The 22,178-nt window shown below is 42.9% G+C and overlaps 1 protein-coding gene across 1 annotated transcript in view; it reads right to left on the bottom strand.

The window, feature by feature from the left end:
- The window catches only part of PUS10 (pseudouridine synthase 10), a 145,595-nt gene that overhangs the window by 30,091 nt on the left and 93,326 nt on the right, over window positions 1-22,178 (bottom strand). The window contains exons 15-17 of the mRNA XM_073628101.1: window positions 20,698-20,750; window positions 18,082-18,199; window positions 4,018-4,160 (exon numbers count right to left, since the gene is read on the bottom strand). Coding sequence (XP_073484202.1) covers window positions 4,018-4,160; window positions 18,082-18,199; window positions 20,698-20,750 — 314 coding nt within the window. The remainder of the gene's footprint in view (window positions 1-4,017; window positions 4,161-18,081; window positions 18,200-20,697; window positions 20,751-22,178) is intronic.

Below are 22,178 nucleotides of genomic sequence, written 5' to 3'. Positions count from 1 at the left end.
GTTTGACTAGTCTCCATTTCAGCTGCGACATTCAGATGGTAGGGTCAGAATTTGGAGTAAACATGAACGCATGGATCCATCCTGTCTTGTATCAACGGTTCAGGCTGGTGGTGGTGGTGTAATGGTGTGGGAGATATTTTCTTGGCACACTTTGGGCCCCTTAGTACCAACTGAGCATTGTTTAACCACTTCAGTACCTGTCCATTGTCAAATGACGTCCACAGATGGGATCTCCCATCCTGGGTGGATGTCATATGACGGTCTGAGCTTCCCGGCCGCCTAGGGGGCGCGCGCGCCCGCCGCGTTGCTCGGGGACCCAGTGCGTGTGCCCGGCTCCGCGATGTCCGCCGGGCACCCGCGATTGCGTGTTAACCGGGCCGGACCGTGGATCTGTGTGTGTAAACACACAGATCCACGTCCTGTCAGTTGAGAGGAGACCGATCTGTGTTCCCAGTACAACAGAACACTGATCGGTCTCCTCCCCTTGTACGTCCCCGCCCCATACAGTTAGAATCATTCCCCAGAAAACATATTTAACCCCTCGTCTCCCCCTAGTGGTTAACCCCTTCACTGCCTGTCACATTTACACAGTAATCAATGCAATTTTATAGCATTGATCGCTGTATAAATGTGAATGGTCCCAAAAATGTGTCAAAAGTGTCCAATGTGTCCGCCATAATGTCGCAGTCACGAAAAAAAAAAAATCGCGATCACCGCTATTACTAGTAAAAAAAAAAAAAATAAAATGTTTTTTTAAAAAATGCCATAAATCTATCCCCTATTTTGTAGACACTATAACTTTTGCGCAAACCAATCAATATACGCTTATTGCAATTTTTTTTACCAAAAATATGTAGAAGAATACGTATCGGCCGAAACTGAGGAAAAAATTTGTTTTTTTTTTTTTAAAAATTGGGATATTTATTATAGCAAAAAGTAAAAAATATTGTGTTATTTTCAAAATTGTCGCTCTTCTTTTGTTTATAGCGCAAAAAATAAAAACTGCAGAGGTGATCAAATACCACCAAAAGAAAGCTCTATTTGTGGGGAAAAAAGGACATCAATTTTATTTGGGTACGTCATTGCACGACCGCGCAATTGTGGTTTAAAGTGCGACAGCGCTGAAAACTAAAAATTGGCCTGGGAAGGAAGGGGGTGAAAATGCCCTGTATTGAACCGGTTAAAGCCACAGCCTACCTGAGTATTGTTGCTGACCATGTCCATCCCTTTCTGACTACAGTGTACCCATCTTCTGATGGCTACTTCCAGCAGGATAATGCACAATGTCACAAAGCCTAAATCATCTCAAACTGATTTCTTGAACAGGACAAGGAGTTCACTGCACTCCAATGGCCTCCACAGTCACTGGAACGGGAGATTTGCATCATGGATGCGCAGCCAACAAATCTGCAGCAATTGCATGATGCTACAGTGCATCCGGAAAGTATTCACAGTGCTTCACTTTTTCCACATTTTGTTATGTTACAGCCTTTTTCCTAAATTTTATATTCTACAAACAATACCCCATAATGACAACGTGAAAGAAGTTTGTTTGAAATCATTGCAAATATATTAAAAATAGAAAAACGAAAAAAAAAAAACACTTGAACATAAGTATTCACAGCCTTTGCCATGACACTCAAAATTGAGCTCAGGTGCATCCTGTTTCCACTGAACATCCTTGAGATGTTTCTACAACTTGATTGGAGTCCATGTGTGGTAAATTCAGTTAATGGGACATGGTTTGGAAATGTACACACCTGTCTATACAAGGTCCCACAGTTAACAGTGCATGTCAGAGCACAAACCAAGCCATAAAGTCCAAGGAAGTGCCTGTAGACCACAGAGACAAGATTGTATCGAGGCACAGATCTGGGGGACAGGTACAGAAAAATTTCTGCAGCACTGAAGGTCCCAATGAGCACAGTGGCCTTCGTCATCCGTAAATGGAAGAAGTTTGGATTCACCAGGACTCTTCCTAGAGCAGGCTGCCCAGCGCCAAACTGAGCGATCGAGGGGGGGGGGGTGTTTTAGTCAGGGAGGTGACCAAGAACAAGATGGTCACTCTGACAGAGCTCCAGCATTTCTCTGTGGAGAGAGGAGAACCTTCCAGGAGAACAACCATCTCTGCAGCACTCCACCAATCAGGCCTGTATGGTAGAATAGCCAGACGGAAGCCACTCCTGAGTAAAAGGCACATGACAGCCCAACTGGAGTTTGCCAAAAGGCATCTGAAGCACTCTCAGACCATGAGAAACAAAATTCTCTGGTCTAATGAAACAAAGATTGAACTCTTTGGCCTGAATGGCAAGCGTCATGTCTGAAGGAAACCAGACACTGCTCATCACCTGGCCAATAACATCCCTACAGTGAAGCATGGTGGTGGCAGAATCATATTGTGGGGATGTTTTTCAGCGGCAGGAACAGGAATACTAGTCAGGATTGAGGGAAAGATGAATAAAGCATTGTAAAGAGACAGCCTTGATGAAAACCTGCTCCAGAGTGCTCTGGACCTCAGACTGGGGCAAAGGTTCGTCTTCCAACAGGACAACGACCCTAAGCACACAGCCAAGATAACAAAGGAGTGGCTGTGGAACAACTCTGTGAATGTCCTTGAATGGCCCAGCCAGAGCCCAGACTTGAACCCGATTGAACATCTCTGGAGAGATCTCGAAATGGCTGTGCATGAACGCTCCCTATCCAACCTGATGGAGCTTGAGAGGTCTTGCAAAAAAGAATGGGAGAAACTGCCCAAAAATAGGTGTGCCAAGCTTTGTAGCATCATATTTAAAAATACTTGAGGCTTTAATTGGTGCCAAAGGTGCTTCAACAAAGTAATGAGCAAAGGCTGTGAATACTTATGTACATGTGATCTTTTTCGTTTTTTATTTTTAATAAATTTGCAAAGATTTCAAACAAACTTCTTGCACGTTTTCATTATGGGGGATTGTCTGTAGAATTTTGAGGGAAATAATAAATGTAATCCATTTTGGAATAAGACTGTAACATAACAAAATGTGGAAAAAGTGAAGCGATGTGAATACTTTCCAGATGCACTGCATCATGTCATAATGGACCAAAATCTCTGAGGAAGGTTTCCAACACCTTGTTGAATCTATGCCATGAGAAATGAAGGCAGTTCTGAAGGCAAAGGGGGGTTCAACCTGGTATCAGCAAGGTGTACCTAATAAAGTGGGCAGTGAGTGTATATGCTTCTGGGTTCACAAACCTCTGGCCTACAGATTCAGTTTTAAAAGCAAGTTTGTGCAGTCAAAGCTCCTGCGTGGGCGGACTAGGGGCTTTCTTTGTATTACTGCGAATTTTCTGACATGTTTGCAATAAAATTATTGAACCAGAAAAGCAAGTTCGTGAATCTTTAGTTAATTTGCTCTCAGTAACTAAAGCAAATTGTACAAGAAAAAAAAACAAAAAAAAAAACAATGAAAATATATGTATAATGCCCATTCAATTTTGAATAGTAACCGAAGCGTATGAAAGTATCATCTGTGTCTCTACTGGTTTACAACGCCTTGTTTCAGCAATACTTGGAGAAAGACAATCAACGCAGTTGATACAGTTTCTGATATTTTTATTTGATACATAATATCAGATGATAGAGTGTCTGATATAGTATGTTGGTTATGTGATACGTAATATCAGATAAAAGAGTGATATGTTGGGTATGTGATACGTAATAATATATAATAGAGTTCCCAATGTGATATGTAATATCAGCAATCTCTCACTTTCTGCCTAGGATCATATTCTGTATGACAAAGAATGTCTTTCTTTAGCCACAAGCCTCTAAATGTCTCAGTCTTAGAGGACTACAAGGGCAGGAAGCTCCAGAATAACAATTTGCAGAGAGGATGCATATAATGTATGCATCAGCAACTCTGATATGTATTTATACTGTTTAATTATGTACAGGTTTTTTATCCTGTTAAAAAAAAATAATTATTCCCATCAAAAATTAAAGTCAAGCAAAGTAATTTTAAGGGAACTGAAAAAGGATACGTTCCTGCCTGTGTCTTTAAATATAGTCGGAAATGGTGCTCATCGACATATTCCGTAGTCATGGCATGAATCAATCGTACTCTTGAAGCCAGTGGCCGCCGGTGAAGAACACGAAGAGGAGTCTTCTGTACAATCTTCAACTCCTGAAAGAAATGTTCTTTTATTCAGAGTAAATATGCCGCTTTTTGGATCTAAGGATTTGCTCTATAGTGTAGATTTAAATCCTATCTGAATAACAGTTAAAGTGGTGTTCCGGCCGAAATTATACTTTTTCAATAAAAATACCCATATAATACACAAGCTTAATGTATTCTAGTAAAGTTAGTCTGTAAACTAAGGTCTGTTTTGTTGGTTTATAGCAGTAGTTTGTTATTTTATAAACTTACAGCAGGCCGTGGCCATCTTAAGTGTGGGCATCTGAAGCCAGACTGTATTTCTTCCTGGATCTCATCCTTGCAGATCTTGCACATGCTCAGTGCAGCACAAGCAGTGTAATAAGTTTCAGGTCAGGTTTCCATAGCAATGGCAGTGTCAGAGGAAGTTGCCGCCCCTTCCCAGAAGGCATTGCAAACAGGAAATTATGCGATGGGCCACGGCCAGGGAGGAGGAAGTGAAAAATGAATACAGCAGATATACAGTAGGTGCTGAGAAAAAAATTTTTAAATATCCAGTTCGTTTACAGTGCACAGTTTAGTGAGGGATGCTGAAGAGTTGTAAATGTGGGTGGAACTCCACTTTAAAGTGATACTAAACAGAGAAGTGTTAATTGTATGGGACTGTATGTTGTTTTTTTAAAGTCCTCTAAGTAGCTAGTTCCTGTAGCACTGTTGAGTGGTCACATGATACTCCCCTGCTCTTTGGAATCTGCAGGGAGAGAACTTTGGGAGGGGCTTCTACTACTCTGCTGATGTATGCTCTGTGCAGTATGAGTCTGCCTAGCCAGCCCTGATTGGTGCTGTGCCAGTCACATGACAAAAAAAAAAAAAAAAAACAGTTTCAGAAGAGCAATTAAAGTGTTACTAAATCCAGGACCCTAGATTCACTATATCTGGTCACAGTACACAGAACATGAAAATTAAATTATTTTAATAAATATAAACTGCTAAATACCTTTTTGCATCAGCAGTATATTGCAGTCTTGTGACGTCTATCAGTTTCTAAAGTGTGTAGGATGAGTTTTCATTCTCCTCTGACTATCCTATGAGGCTGCAGGGCCTTTGACCCTCTGTCTGGACAGTGCTGATTGGCCCTGTGCCGGTCACATGCACCCTCCCAAGGAAGAAAAAATTCTCTAGCAATATACACCAAACTGAGCATGTGCAGAGTGACTCCAAAGGCTCTGTCTTATCAGGAGATGGATTGGGGACAGAGGAAGGAGATGATCAGAGAAGTCAGGATCAAACAGCCTTTTTACACAATGCAGAGGATTAATCCCTTAGGTTCCACAGTGAGTATTACAAGCATGCTTTACTGCATATACAGACTGATTTTACTGTTTTGGGTTTAGTAACACTTTAAAATTAGATTATAAATATCAAATAACTGATTTACAGTTCCCAATAAATCTTTATTGAACATCAAATGTGTATTTTTAGTGCAATTATATGGTGTAGGCAAAGTCTGATTGCATCTACATCCAAGGCTCTTTTTCTTTTACTTACTTATATTAGCAATTACATTAGATACATTTAATACTGATTTATATGAAAACTAAGTGTTTATGTGAAAGGAGATGTATAGTTACATAGTTGGTAAGGTTGAATAAAGACACTTGTACATCCAGTTCAACCTGTGTGGCTGTGTGTTTATGTCAAAAATATTTTTCTAGATCCCTGTATACGGTGTTCCCTAAGATGCCCATCCAAGAGTTTTTTTGAAACTATCAATACTTTCCACTGACCTCACCGATTATGGAAGCGAGTTCCACATCTTTACTGCCTCAACAGTGAAAAACCTGCTACGCAGTTTAAGGTTAAACCGCTTCTCCTCGAATTTCATTGAGTGGCTCTGTGTCTACTTACACTCCCTGAGACTAAATAGTTTATTCCCTAAGCTAAAGATTAAGATATTTGTTTTTCACCATCATATCCCCTCTCAGGCGTCTTTTCTACAGGGAGACTAAGTTTAGTGTTTGTAGTCGTTTCTCATAACAGAGGTCCTCCAGTCCCCTTATTAACTTTGTTGCCCTTCTCTGGACTCTATCTAGTTCCAGCACATCCTTCTTGAGGATTGGTGACCAGAACTGGACAGCATACTCCAGTAATGGCCGAACTAGAATAATCCTGCCACTATAAAGTGGCAGGATTATACAGTAGTTTTACCTTGAGTAAATCCCCTTTTTTAATGCATGCTAATATTCTGATGGCTTTGCTTGCTGCAGCTTGGCATTGCATGCAATTGCTGAGTCTTTCATCTACTAGGACCCCCCCCAGATCTTTTTTCGTCCTGGATTCCCCCAGAGGTTCTCCCCCTAGCGAGTAACTTGCATTAATATTTTTAGCCCCCAAGTGTATTACTTTACATTTTACACTTTACATCATTAACCTCATTTGCCATGTGGTTACCCACCCCTTTATTTTATTGAGGTCTTCTTGTAAAGTTTCCACATCCTGCTGTGAAGTTATTGCCCTACTTATCTTTGTATTGTCAGCAAACACTGAGATTGAGCCATTTATACCAACCTCTATATAATTTATGAATGAATTAAACAGAATTGGTTCCAGGACAGAGCCTTGGGGTACCCCACTTACCACTCTAGACCAGTCTGAGTACACACTATTTATTGTCACCCTTTGGACGCACCCCTGTAACCAGTTTTCTATCCAAACGCTATAGTCCATGCCCATGAGAATAATGGACATCTCTTTTTGCAGCATGTAAAAGGAAAGGAAATAAGGATTTTTGACTTACCTGTAAAATCCTTTTCTTGGAGTACAGGACACAAGTTCCTTTTAATCCTGACCATGGGTTATATAAACCAGGAGACTGGACCTGGGGTGTACAGTCCATATTCCCATTGCACACGTTCTTGGAATAAGCTCTTAGAGTACTGGATGCTGTAGCGACTGCCAGCTGGGGTGTCCCGCATTGCACTCCAAGAAAAGGATTTTACAGGTAAGCTGGAATTATTTTATAGTTAATTATATATTTTATCATTAAAGTTTATTTGAAACGTGTTTCTCAATCATACGCTACAGGGTGCAGATTTCTTTAAATCCTGACCATTAAACATCCCCAAGCAATACAAATAAGGGGTGGGCAAACGTCAAACTATGCCAACAGGCCTAAAAACAAAGGAATCCCAGCTCAAAGAGTGGCTTGAAGCACCTTACGGCCGAAGTCAGTGGAAGCAGAGGCTTAAACATCTGCCTGAACTTCACAAATGTGAGAACAGAGGACCAGGTGATGGCCTTGCAATTCCTAGAAGCCTGGTGCTGAAAAGTCCAAGAGGCACTGACTGAACAAGTTGAGTGAGTCTTACCAGGGAAAGGAAGAGCTGTATCCCTCAAGACATAATCTTTTATAACAACCTGCCTTAAACCGCCTAGATATGCCTGCAGGCAGGAGAAACAGAGAATCTAAAGTTCATATGAACATAGTAGCTGAGAGTTAAACTCACGCTGTGCGCAATGCATCTAAATTGCACTGAATTCTGTTTGGGGTGCTTCAGAGCAGGACAAAGAGAAGGCAGAACAATGTCCTGAGAAGGTGGGGGAAGAAACACACCTTACGAAGAAAAAGAGGCCCGGGGGCCTCAAAACCACCTTGTGATTTTATGAAGAACAAGGAAAGGTTCTTAACAGAAATAAGGTCACTGATTCTGGGACCTGCCTAACTGATGTGACAGCCATGAGAAAACTACCTTAGGAGTAGTAGGATGCTAGACCAGTCCAAATGGCAGCAGGTCTGGATGGTCTGGTAGTGTACATATAGTGTCTTTCAGGAGTCAGAGAATGTCTGAGTATTGAGTTCTTCTGGGCTACTTTGGTGCCACCAAGATCACTGGAAGATGCCTTCCATCTTGTTCCTGCAATGCAGTTAAGCAAGAATCTGTAGCAGAGGAAAGGCACATATAAACCGGAACTGATCCCACAGGGTCATAGGTGTGTCCACTGTAAAGGCCTTTGGACCCTGATCCTGAACACAATCTGTTCACTTTGTTGTTGAATTGGCATGCCAAGAGATCTAAATATGATGTCCCCCAGCAGTGAGAGATGTCTTTGAAAACCTCAGGGTGAAGAAACCAATTCTAGCACATCCAGTGGCTGATAACTGACAAAGCCTATCTGCCAAATTACTTTTACAGGAATGTGGACAAGACTCAAACGTGCCTTTCAGTCAAAGGGTTAATTAGGGCCACTTCTTGAAGGGTTTGCACGGCTTCTGGTGCTGCCCTGACACTTGATAGAAGCCATGGCTGTGGTATTGTCTTTTTGAATCCTCAATGATAGCCCCTGAAGCTAGTTGGAACAACTCAGCAGGGACAGGCAAATAGCCCTTAGTTTGAGAATATCAATTGGAAATCTGGATGACCATGTCCTTTGAACCGTTTCTATTTCTAGGACACTTCCCTAGCTCAACAGGCAGGCATCTGTGGTGAGAACTGTACAGGTCAATTGGAGATATGACTTCCTCAATTCCCGCTCAAGGCTAGTCAGCCACCAGGTCAGAGATATCCTGGTCATTGGATAGAGGCTTGCCTACTGTCAATTGAAAGAACGACTGCTGCAAGCAAAAAATGGAGACGTGTAAATACGCATCCTTGATGTCTGTTGATGCCAACACTTCCCCTTGTTGCAGCAATACAATTACAGACCGGGACAATTCTAATCCATTACAATTGGACCCACTTAGAACATGTCTACAACCTTCAGCCTCAGGAGTGTATACACACCAAAGTTCAATATTGAAACCTTTTCTCTTAAACCTATTTATAAATGATAGAGTTTGGATTTAAAAGTACCATTTCTGTGTTTGTAGATGACACCAAGCTGTGTAGTGGAAAAACATCCTTCCATGATGTCTCCAACTTACAAGCAGACCTTAATGCACTGTTTAATCGTGCAGCTAGGTGGCAAATGAAGTGTAATGTTGATAAATATAAAGTTATTCACTTGATGGCTAAAAACATGCATGCATTTTCTATTTCTAGGAGTACAACTGGGGGACTCAATGGTCAAGAAAGATCTGGGTGTTCTGGTAGATCATAGACTTAATAAGAGCATGCAATGCCAAGCTGCAGATTCTAAAGCAAGCAAATTAGGTGCTGCCAAGGGGTGACTAACCCAGAAGCTGCCCAGCAGTCTTCTATTTTCTAATAAATTTGGAACTACAGACCAGAAACCTGCTCTCAGGAGAGAGAGATAATCCACGATCTAAGGACTATAGCAAAAAACCCAGGACTGCTGATAATGGTGGTGGTTGGATGGGGGGCTATATCAGCTGTCATAACAACTTTGTTTGCTATTGTTCTCACCTGAAGGTGACAGCATATATCCCAAAGGTCAAGATTTCATAAGCCTGTGCCCTGTACTGTACAAATAAGAAAATACAATTTGCTGCTTTAGATTCCATGCCATACCATATAACTCAGATAACTTTTCTGTGATACTTTCATAAGTGAAGCCCACTCACTGTATATGTAAAATACATTACAGCCTGTGAGACAATTTAATTTAATATGCTTGGTGGAGTCCCTTATACCCAGCAAGGAGGAGCCCATTGTCTATTAACATTTTTCCCTCCAGTGCAACACTTGTCAATGTAGGAAATTTCTGCTGAACATATAAATTCAGTTTTTCATTACCACACCTGTTTTTAAGAAATATATCACACAAATGCATCTTTAAAATGAAAATATTGTAATAAGGTATATATTTTATCTCCTATATCCACTTCCTCTTCATGGGCTAAATTAAAGATGTAGACCCGAAAAATAAATTTTGAATGAAGGCTTGTACCTTGTACAGTATAGGATTTCATGTCATCTGTGCACATTCTTGTCACAAAGAGTTAATCTTGCTCTCAGCAATCCTATCTTTTTCGGTGAGATAAAATGGACAGACAGAGAAATAGGAGTCAGTTTCTCCCCCTTGCTGTGAGTGACAGGTGATTGTCTCTCTCAGGCTCATGCATGAGATATGTAATTCTGTGTACTTCAGATCCCCTCCTCCTTTCTTCTCCAGCTCTCCCAGGATTGGCTGCTCTACACCTCAGCAGAGGTGACCTTTCTGGGTTTTGACTGAATGTTAGTGATCATAGCAGAAGTTCAGTGTAAGAAATACATTGGAGAAAATGCATATTTACAAGGGGAGTGTAGAGATGGGCAGGGAGTCTACTGACATCACGACTTCACCCACCGAGCTCCGGACAACAGACTGCAACAATCTGCAGTTTTTCAGGTCTTATAACAGACAGAAGGGAGACATTTGACAGGTAAGGATACATGCAGGAGGCATGTATATCCTTATAGATAACCACTATGGCAGTAGTTTAGAAAGGATGAGAGTGGGTTTACATCCACTTTAAGGTTTACCTTATACCAGTGATGGCGAACCTTGGCACCCCAGATGTTTTGGAACTACATTTTCCATGATGCTCTACTACACTGCAGAGTGCATGAGCATCATGGGAAATGTAGTTCCAAAACATCTGGGGTGCCAAGGTCCGCCATCACTGCCTTATATAGTAGTAACTTTATACAAAAGGTCATTCTTTGTAGGTTTATTATTAAAAACAAAACACCATAAGTTATAAAATTAAATCAATAACATCCATAAAGATTACCGCAAGAATGACCACAATCTATAAATATAAATTATTAACTATTTATATAAATCTACAAATATATTAAGTAAATATCAGTGAGCTGATGTCACAGCTATGAAAAGTCCCAATCAATACAGGGTATGGTATTATTACCAACTGCAGGACGTAGAAATAGGAGGAATATAAGCAACTTTAAAGTGTTACTAAACCTAAAAAATAGGATTTTTTAAAACAGCTTACCTGTAAAATCCTTTTCTTTCGAAGGACATCACGGGACACAGAGCCACAGTAATTACTGATGGGTTATATAGGTATCACTGGTGATTGGACACTGGCACACCCTATCAGGAAGTTCAACCCCCTATATAATCCCTCCCCCTTGCAGGGATACCTCAGTTTTGTAGCCAAGCAATATAGTGTATTAGAAGAGGGGCGGGACCTCTGTGTCCCGTGATGTCCTTCGAAAGAAAAGGATTTTACAGGTAAGCCGTTTTAAAAAATCCTATTTTCTTTCTCGAACATCACGGGACACAGAGCCACAGCAATTACTGATGGGATGTCCCAGAGCAATGCTACCTGAGGGGGGGAACCACGACCAAGTAGGGTGCACTCAGACCTGAGGACCCTGTACCGCTGCCTGCAGCACACTACGCCCAAAGGCGATATCCTCATGCCTTCTCACATCCACCTGATAGAATCTGGTGAATGTATGAACTGAAGACCAGGTTGCGGCCTTGCAGATTTGAGCCATAGAGGCCCGGTGATGCACTGCCCAAGAAGCACCAATAGCCCTTGTGGAATGTGCCCTGATCTGAAACGGAGGATTCTTCTGTTTCAAACCGTAAGCTTGAATGATCAACTGTCGAATCCATTTAGAAATGGTAGCTTTTGACGCTGCCTGTCCTCTATTGGGACCCTCTGGCAGCACAAACAAAACATCCGTCTTGCGGATCTGAGTAGTTGCCCCTAGATAGGCCTTAACTGCTCTTACTACATCCAACGAATGTAGAGATCTCTCTTCCGGAGAACAGGGATCTGGAAAAAAGGAAGGTAGAACAATGTCTTGGTTTAAATGAAAATCAGAAACCACCTTTGGTAAAAAACTAGGATGAGGGCGTAGTACCACTCTATCCTTGTGTATAATCAAATAAGGCTCCTTACAGGAAAGAGCTGCTAATTCTGATACTCTTCTAGCAGAAGAGATGGCCACCAGAAAAATTAATTTCCTTGTCAACAAGACCAAAGGAATCTGACTTATTGGTTCAAAAGGCTGTTTCTGTAACACAGCCAGGACCAAATTCAAGTCCCAGGGGTTTAGGGGCGCTTTAACCGGAGGATTAAGACGCATCACCCCCTGCATAAAGTTTCGGACCAAAAAATGTGAAGCAAGTGGCCGCTGAAATAATACTGATAAAGCAGAAACCTGGCCCTTGATGGTACTCAAGGCCAGCTTCATCTCTAATCCCATCTGTAGAAAATCAAGGATTCTACCTATGACATATTTCCTGGGATGCCAACCTCTGGATTCACACCAGGTTATATAAGCCTTCCAGACTCTATGATAAATCATCCTGGAAGCTGGCTTCCTTGCATTAATCAAGGTAGATATGACAGGACCTGAGAGCCCACGACTCTTCAGAACGTGGGTCTCAATAGCCAAACCGTCAAATTTAGCGTTTGTAAGGCAGGATGGAACACTGGACCTTGAGATAACAGGTCTGGGCGTACCGATAGGGTCCACGGGGAACCCACCGTCATCCTTACTATTTCTGCATACCAAGTCCTTCTGGGCCAAGCGGGGGCCACCAGAAGTACCAACTTCCTTTCCTGCCTGATCCTGCGAAGGAGTCGTGATAGTAGCAGAATAGGCGGGAATGCATAAATCAGTGAGAACCGATGCCACGGAATCACCAACGCATCCGTCCCGCATGCAAGAGGATCTTTTGTCCTTGACACAAATCTGTCTATCTTTTTGTTGAATCGGGATGCAAAGAGATCTACATCTGGAATCCCCCATCTTTGGCATATGGCCCAAAAGACGTCGGGATGCAGAGACCATTCCCCTGGAAGTAACTGCTGGCGACTTAGATAGTCCGCCTGCCAATTTTCTATTCCCGGGATGAAAACTGCCGATATGCATGGCACATGCATCTCTGCCCAGACTAAGATCTGGTTCACCTCTTTTTGAGCAGCTCGGCTCCGGGTGCCTCCCTGATGATTGACATAAGCCACTGCTGTGGCATTGTCGGACTGGATCCTGACCGGACAACCCTGTAGCCTGATAGTCCAGGCTTTTAGAGCTAGATGTATCGCCCGGATCTCCAGAATGTTGATGGGTAAGGTCCTCTCTGTCTTGGACCATACCCCTTGGACCGCAGCCTGTTCCAGAACTGCTCCCCAACCTGACAGACTGGCATCTGTTGTTACCACCGTCCAGGTAACCGGTAGAAAGGATTTCCCCTTCTGCAGGTTTTCGGGTATGAGCCACCAATTGAGGCTCTGACGCACCGCATGCGACAGGTGCATCGAAAAGTCTAATGCCTGAACCTTCTTGTTCCAGGTCGACAGAATACTGTGTTGCAGCATTCTTGAGTGAAACTGAGCATAGGGTACTGCTTCGAATGAAGACACCATCTTCCCTAGTAGCCTCATACAAAGGTGGACTGAGGGACCCTTCTTGGTCCTTACTGTCAGAATCAGCTCTCTCAAAGCAGTGATCTTTGCCTGGGGTACAAATATCTTCTCCTGGCTTGTATCTATAATCAGACCTAAATACTCCAGTCTTCTTACTGGTTTTAGGAAAGACTTTTCTAAGTTGAGGATCCAACCCAGGTGTTCTAGATACCTGACCGTGGTCCTCAAGTTTCCCTTCAAAGAGGCTACTGACCGGTCTATCAAGAGCAGGTCGTCTAGGTATGCTATGACAGCTATACCCTGAGCCCTTAATCTGGCCAGAGGAGGAGCCAAGATCTTTGTGAACACTCGAGGTGCAGTGGCTATCCCGAAAGGCAGAGCCACAAACTGGAAATGGCGCCCTCCTACCTCGAAGAGCAGAAACTTCTGATGAGCAGGAAAAATGGGCACATGCAGATATGCATCTCTGATGTCTATTGATGCCAGAAATTCTCCTCCCTGCAGGGTGGGAACTACTGTTCGAATTGATTCCATGCGGAAGGATTGAATCCTTAGGAATCGGTTCAGATCCCTTAAGTCCAGAATGGGCCTGACATCCCCATTTGGCTTTTGGACCGTAAAAAGGTTGGAATAGAAGCCCAATCCCTGGTCCTTTGCGGGAACTATCATAATGACCTCCTGCGACAAAAGTCGCTCTAACGCTAGAAGGAGCGACTGCTTCTTCTCTGGGTCTCTGGGAACATTTGATCTGAGGAACCGAGGAGAGGGGAATTCCTGAAACTCCAGCTTGTACCCTAAGGTTACCGTGGAGATTACCCATCTGTCCTGGAAGTCCTCCTGCCAGAGCTCTGAGAACTGTCGCAGTCTTCCCCCCACTCGAGTGAGCGGGGGCGCCCCCCCAGGGGGAGGTCTTAGTGTTTTGCCTAGTAGGCTTCTTTCCCCAGGACTTCTTTTGTCCCTGGGGTTGACTCTTGTCTCTGGACCCCGATGGAGGCGGCCGTCGAGACTGCCTGGACGCTGAAGCCCCCGGCGCTGGGGAAAGAGTCCGTTTGAAAGAGGGACGCTTACTCTTCTTCTTGACAGGTAAGAGAGTGCTTTTCCCACAAGAGATTCTCTTGATATAGTTATCCAAGTCCTCTCCAAACAACCTTGCACCACGAAATGGAAACCCAGCCAGTAGCTTCTTACATGGTGCTTCGGCTGACCAATTTTTCAACCATAGGATTCTACGTATATGCACCAACCCCAGTGAAAGACGGGAGGTTTGCACGATAGAATCTCTAATGGCGTCAACCACAAAGCATAAGGCCGCTGGAAGGTTAGCAAACCCCTGGGCCTGCTGTTCAGGTAATACTTTGATGACCTGCTTAACATGGTCTCTTAAGTATTGACAGACTCCAATCGCTGCTACTGCAGGTTGGGCCACTGATCCTGCTAAGGAGAAAACATCCTTCAATAGGGATTCCATCCTTTTATCTACAGGATCCCTGAGCATCTGAGCATTGTCTACAGGACAAGTCAGGCTATTATTTACGGAGGAAATGGCGGCATCAATAGCCGGTATTCCCCACATTTTAATAAACTTTTCTTCCATCGGATAAAGTGTTGAAAACTTTCTCGGCGGAAAAAAACGTTTGTCTGGGTGATCCCACTCAGAATAAATAAGCTTTTCAAGTAAAGTATGAACAGGAAAAGCATGTGCTGCTTGGAAAGGTTTCAGTGACCCCAAAGCAGAAGAGGATTCTTTAGCAGTTTCAGGTATGGGCAACTTAAATGTGGAGCGGACCAATCCAGTGAGGATCTGCACTAAGACTTTCTCCTCTTGGGAAGTCGCAGAGGGTCCCTCTCCACCTGAATCCTCCGAAGAGGAATCATCCATCCCATCCCGATCCTCTGAAAGGGATTCATCTCCTTAATCCCAGAGCTCCTCTGTCTGAGGGTCTTGGGGAACAGAGGAAAGCCTAGTGCGTTTTCTTCCACTGAGTGAAGACGTAATCACGGCCATTAATATTTCCTCTAGACCATTAATGGTTGAGGAAAAAACCTCTTGTGTAATATATACAGGGGCTGAAGTGCCAGAAGCAGGTGTAGCCCCTGACCCCGATGGCTCTCCCTGGCTAGCCATCCCTGGCCCATCTTTAGGGGGGAGGATGCTGCCGACAGGGGGCCCTCAGAACCTGAACGAGATCCCCTAGTGTCTCTGGTTCCTGGGGTGCTTGAACCTCTTCTACCCATAGTGCAAAGCAACAAGGTGTGAGGTATACAAATGAACACTGCCCGCTGAGCGATGTAGTCTGGCTAAAAGCCTTGCTACCCAATGCTCAGTCTGGTGTTACTTCAGTAAATGCTGCCTAGGAGAATGCCTGTGTCCCACCTTACATGCGACCGTCAGCTCTGTGTCTCTCAGAAGGCTGTGTGCACCTGTACAGAGTGCCTTTAATAGCCTGCAGCTGGCCTGAGTGGGAGTCTAAGCACCTGTGCTGACGTCCCGCCCCCTCCTCTACCGCCCCCCCCCCCTCGAGTTTTGAAAAAAACGAGCGCTTCCCGCGCTGCCGACTCTCCTGTCATGCTTCCGGAGAAAGGCTGGGGATGGGGGGGGGGAGGGAGGGAGGCTGGTAACAAGATCTGCCTGAACGGCTATCTTGAGAGATGGTGGCCATTAGGCCGCAGAGCCCAGGTGGTATAACCACTTTCTAGACCCCTGTGGCCCCTCTCTAGCCTGGGGGGGAACATTCAAACATGAGAAATCCCCCTTTCCACCTTACCTGTTTGCAGCCTGCTTGAGACGCTGGGACATAAACAGCGATGGAACACCTGAGACAGACAGTCAGCATGTGTAGGTTTGTGCTCTTGGCAGCCCCCGGTGGTCACAATAGGCATAGCATGCATTTACCTTAAAGGAGAAAAGCCACTAGAACTCAAAAATTCTGTGGAATCTACTCTTACCTTATCCAGCCGCAGGGTGCTGTTTACACAGACCCAATCTTCACCTCTCACGGTGGGCTCCGTTTGAAAAAACTGTCAGAGACTGGGGCCCCCATCAGTAGGGGGATCCAACAGTTCTGGGACCGTAAAGCACCTCGCCAGAAATTAGGAAGTTTAAAGCCATTTTCTGATCTGCGGGGTCCAGCTCTCTAAAAAGAGAAGCATTACGGGTAAAACCTCGTTTCTTCGGACACGAGGCCCGGGTACCATTCAATTCGGCCATGAAAAGACACTTTGAATGGATCCGGTTCGCCTGGCTTGCCCCAGTATAGGATCTTAGGATATTCCCTTTGGAGCTCAGCACAGGACATCTTTACACGTCCATCACCTAAGACACTGGCGTAAAAACTGAGGTATCCCTGCAAGGGGGAGGGATTATATAGGGGGTTGAACTTCCTGATAGGGTGTGCCAGTGTCCAATCACCAGTGATACCTATATAACCCATCAGTAATTACTGTGGCTCTGTGTCCCGTGATGTTCGAGAAAGAAATGTTTTTTACCTTAATGCATCGTTTGCATAAAGGTAAAAAACATTTTCCGTTTCTCTGTGCCCCCACATTCCCCTGTGTGAAGGGGAAGAGAAGGGAGAAGAGATCAGCGCTGTGCACAGCTGCATCCATTCTCCCCTCTTTTCCTCTTTACATAGCACTTGAGCAGCAGCAGGAGCCATTGGTTCTTGCTGCTGTCAATCAGATGCAGTGAAGAGGACGTGGGGGGTGGGCCTAAGTACCGCGGTGTAAATCTATGGAGTGCAGCTACATAGACACACAGGTCGGGAGTGGGCAAACTACGCTCTCCCCATAGCCAGCAGCTGGCTATGGTAGTCCCTAAGAAGAAGAGGAGGAGGAGGAGCCAAGGTTACTGCCGGGGACCCCAGAAGAGGAGAATCGGGGCCACTCTGTGCAATACCACTGCACAGAGCAGGTAAGCATAACATGATTGTTATTTTAATAAAAAATAAAAAAATTACTTTAGTAACACTTTAACTAGTTGATTAGTTGTTTATGACTAGAAAAATAGGTATTGATATGGTAATCTATAATATACAATTATTACCAATGGTATGTACATTTTCTTGGGTCCCATTTGGTTATTTTTAAAGAAAACTCCCAAAGACATTATACAAGAACAGTTATCAGAAATGTTCCTCTAACTAGGGAGGAATAAAAGTCTAATAAAGTAAAATTGTGGAGCCCAGAAAATTATGAAGGTTCTTCAATGGATGCTTGGTCAATCCATTGTCTTCCCAGTGACTTAAACTAGCCCTACACATAAAGATGTCTCTCATTCAGCTCAGGGGGCTGAACAAGGAGAAATCCACAGATTCCTCCCCATCCAAGGCCAACAGCATGGATGGATTAATCGGCCGCTGGCAGATAATTTTTTCTGATAGCAGGCACCCTTGTCTGTCAGAATAAATGAAGAATGACTGCAGTCACTGTTCGGGTTACTTTTTTTCCGCCTGGCTTCATCAAATTCTCAATAGAACTTTGTTGACCCCGATGGTGTTGGCAGGGCCATCCTCAGCTAAGATTTTGTCTGAATACAGTAATCAGCTGCAATCCAAGCCACGTATGGAAGCTCAAGACACACTAGAGTTGCACATGTAGTGAAATGTAACAGACTTGTTCCACAGAAATATTCTTTATTAATGCACAGAAACAAAAGGCACAAACCTTAACATTATCTAGAAGGTCAAGATCTTCTTTTTTGATGTTTTTTTCTGTCCATATAAGAGCGCTGTAGCATTTTGTCTTCTCTTCCTCCCCTTCCTTCATATGAGCAACTGCCTCCCTATAACAAAGCACTATTTCATTATTCTATTTTTCATGGAATTGTATGCACTTCATTGGCCCTAAACTCATCACATACTGTATTTGTGTAGCCAATTTGTGGTTAATTTAAAAATAGCCAATTCTGTTCTTTTCGTTTCCAATGGAATCAGTTTATAAACCCTTCTTCCATCTTCATGGCACTCTTTGATTTAAATAACCTTTAAATCACCTTTAAAAAACTTTTTTATGAATTATTGTAAAACCTCCTTTATTCATTTGCAGCTTTAAATTAATACCATGCACAATATCATAATGCTCCTCTCTAGGTCTCCATACAGCTCAGTCTCTCCACTGCCGGGTTTCCAGCATTGTTAAAGGTCTGTCCTCACCGACCAAAGTACAGTTAGAAAAAGATACAAGTGCTGCATGCACCTCAATGTCTTCCACTCAGTAGCCTATTGAAAATAAGTCACAACACCCGCCTGAACACCTCCCTTTGTTTTGTTTTTTTCTACTTTTAGGCAGAGATGTTAGGGGGCTAAAATCTCAACTCAATTTTGAAGAAAGGAAGTCAAATCCAGATGCCTTGGTTTGAAAAATACATGTGATTATTTAATAAGAAGAGCTGCATTACTGTGTCTTTTATATCTGCCTGAAGATCTGCTTTAACCTCCATACATACCAGGATCACGTGCTTCTTGGCTCAATACATCAAGTCATGCAAACTTACACAGAAATACCTTATTTGCTTCAAGTCCATACTTTGCTACTACATAAAACACAGACCTACACTTGGCCATTAAAGTAGTTGTAAACCCTCACATATACCCAGTGACGTGAATAGCCTCAGATGATACACAGAGAACTGAAACAAATCCTTCTACATAAGTTTTACTTGTATATCTTTAGTTTTCTACACTCTTGGAAAGTGCAGATCGTGTTAGATATCTTTCTTCCTCTTTCAGCAGCACATAGGAGTGGGTGGGGAGTCTGGACTCACACTGTGTGAGAGCTGATTAGAAAAAAAGGGACACACAGACCCCCCCCCCACAGGCAGGGGAACAAAAGGAACATGCAGAGCTGTAGCCTGAAAAGACAAGCTCCCTGCTAAACACCCTCTAAGACACAAATTTTCAGCTACTGTTATCTCATATCGGAGAACTTGTCAGAAGTGACTCATGCTGATAACAGAGGAACAGAGTACCAGAGAGAAACGGCACTTAGAGCTTTGGGGAGAGATAAGTAAACACTACAAATAGATGTGCTTAAAGTCAAATTTCATGAATGAGGATTACAACCACTTTAATGTCCTGTAAACAGAAAGCTCCTAATTCCGAGTTTTGCTTGCACAAATCAAGATGGTTATCACTCCATAGTCAGTGATAATGAAAATCTTCAATGATACTTATTTTTGGACAAACTTATACAAAAATCTCTCTGCGTGTTGGCGCATTCTTTCACTCTTCTGGGTCCATCTGACATTACACACTGACAGGCTAATTGCTCTAGGGTGGATAACTTCCCCATCTAAAGCCGGCCATACCCATGCCAAAGTTTTGTTTGTGGGTGGTCCTGTCCACCTCCCCCATCCTAAAGTCCTTAATTAAAAAATGAAAAGGTACCGGGCAGAACAATCGGCAACTGGACAGCAGCTGAATCAGCCACTGTACGGTTATTCTGACAGTTATTCCTGGTGGCTGTCAGAATACAATAGCTGCAGAAGGAGATTTGTCCATTTGTGCTTTATAGCATGGATGGAGGAATCTGCCTTCAGGCTAAAAAAAAAAAAAAAAAATAAAATCTATCAGTATACAGTATGGCCAGAGTAATGCAGGGTACATCCTGAACGGAAAAAAATGTACAGATTTCCATACTAACACATCCGATGTTAGTGCTGTATGAACAGACTGAACCGACCGTTTACCTGCAGAACCGACCGTTTATGGACGATTTTCGTGCCCAGTGTCTACCCAACTTAAAGATGAGTTCTGCCCCCCCACCAAAAAATTTAAAGTCAGCAGCTACAAATACTGATGAGCTCTCGGGTGCTGCCACCGCCGTAGTAAGGGAAACTGGCAGTGAAGCCTTTTGGTTTTTACAGCTGGCTCCCTGCTGCACATGTGCGAAGTGCTCTGAGCTTTCTAACTGGCCCGGCAGTAGAGGAAGGAGGTGGGGCCGAGGTTGTCTCTGCGCAGTCTCCCGAAAGTGGGCAATGTGTACCCCCCCCCCGAAAGGTGCCAAATGTGGCACCGAAGGAGGGGGGGGGAGAGGAGGCAGATAAGCGGAGCTTCCACTTTTGGGTGGAACTCCGCTTTAAGACTTCATGGGCATGTTATATAGTGGCAAACCACCACAAAAAAAATGTGTTAATATTTTAGACAAAAACACACACTGCAGTAATTCTGCAGGGACTAATCAAGAAACGTAACCAATACTGACACAAATCTAAAATGCTGCTGAATGAAGAATGCCTTTGTAATCAATGAAATCAAAACAAATGCAGTAAAATACTCTCACCTGGTGACTATCTGCAAGTCTCGGACTTTGATTTTGTCAGAACTGTTTATTTTCTGCAGAGTAATAAAAATGGAAATGTTCACCATTAAAACACAAAACATCCTTTACAATGAAATAGTGATTATTAAAGATTAGAAGCAACCTGCTGTGACAATGAAGATAATAACAATTTCAGACAATACAGGAAAGAATGAAAAACATTGTGCTTAAAAATATATATTTTTTCAAAGCAGACTAAAAAAAAAATTGCATACATAGAACAAGAAACAGGATATAAATAAAATTTGAAATATAGGTAACACAGGAAATGTGTATAAAATGACATGTAATCATGTGTATTCAAGTTGCTACAAAGCATAGGTGAATGAAAGCAGAATAAAACCATAATGGGGTTCGTGTAAATTTAACAAGCCATTGGTTAGTTATTTTCAAGACATTCATGAATAAAACACCCTTCCCAAATCAAACTGAAAAACAGATATAAATGTTTTAGAAGAATTAGTTGGTTACAATACAAACAAAAACCAAGATAACACATAAATCGTTTATTAATCAAGCACCGTAAAAAATGTTCTCTAAAACGGATCTCAATTGACCAATTTTTTTATTTATTTTTTTTTACATTTGTTTCCTCTTTTATTGGTTGAACTAGATGGACTTGTGTTTTTTTTCAGCCAGACTAACTATAAAACTATGGTATGTAAAATTCTAATACAAAAATGCACAAATTTCTGGCTTTACCTAGAGACCCACTAATTCAATGGACTTGTTCAAACTAAAATATCAATAAGATATTGAATGGTTGTCATGTAACCCCTCCTCAAAGCTGGGTTTTTATAAAATAACACTTACCACTTCTCATCATTTTTAACCCCGAATGACATAACAAACCTTAATGCCTCAACCCTGGTTTGCAACTTTGGCATGGGTATGCCCATATCATTGCAACTGCTTGGTGTAACCATGTGAATTATACTTTGTAAATTTCAGGACAAACTGAGCTTTCATTTGATGATCTATGTTAATGGATATCTCCTGACTTCAGAGGAAAAAAATCATCAAAAGAAAATGAAAAATAGACTTCAGCTGTATATAGCTTTGTCTTTACAATGACCCATAACAAAAACAAAAAAAACATCAACACTGCTTGCCCCACGGCCCCCCCAATATATGCCCGATCCAGTGCTGTGCACGGGTGCTTCAGCTCTCCCGGGTCTCCCTACCCTCCTTGCTGTGATTGGGGGGGGGCAAGCCACGCTCTGTAGGGGGAATAATTCTATAAAACTGTTGCGCCACTTTTCTGCCGTTATTACTTCTTGTTAACGTATTGCACCAAATTCATGAAGCATCTGACACACTTGTTTCCAACAGCAACTTGGGCAGAAAATACAGGTTTCTAAAATGCGCCACTTTTACAATGTGTCGCATTTGATGCCCCACTTTTACACTGTGTCGCATTCGATGCCCTACTTTTACATTGT

This window comes from Aquarana catesbeiana, linkage group LG04, assembly GCF_042186555.1.
Source record: "Aquarana catesbeiana isolate 2022-GZ linkage group LG04, ASM4218655v1, whole genome shotgun sequence".
In the NCBI taxonomy this organism is placed as follows: Eukaryota; Metazoa; Chordata; class Amphibia; order Anura; family Ranidae; genus Aquarana; species Aquarana catesbeiana.
The sequence above is the reverse complement of the archived record's forward strand: the minus strand, read 5'-3'. Positions and strand labels throughout refer to the sequence as shown.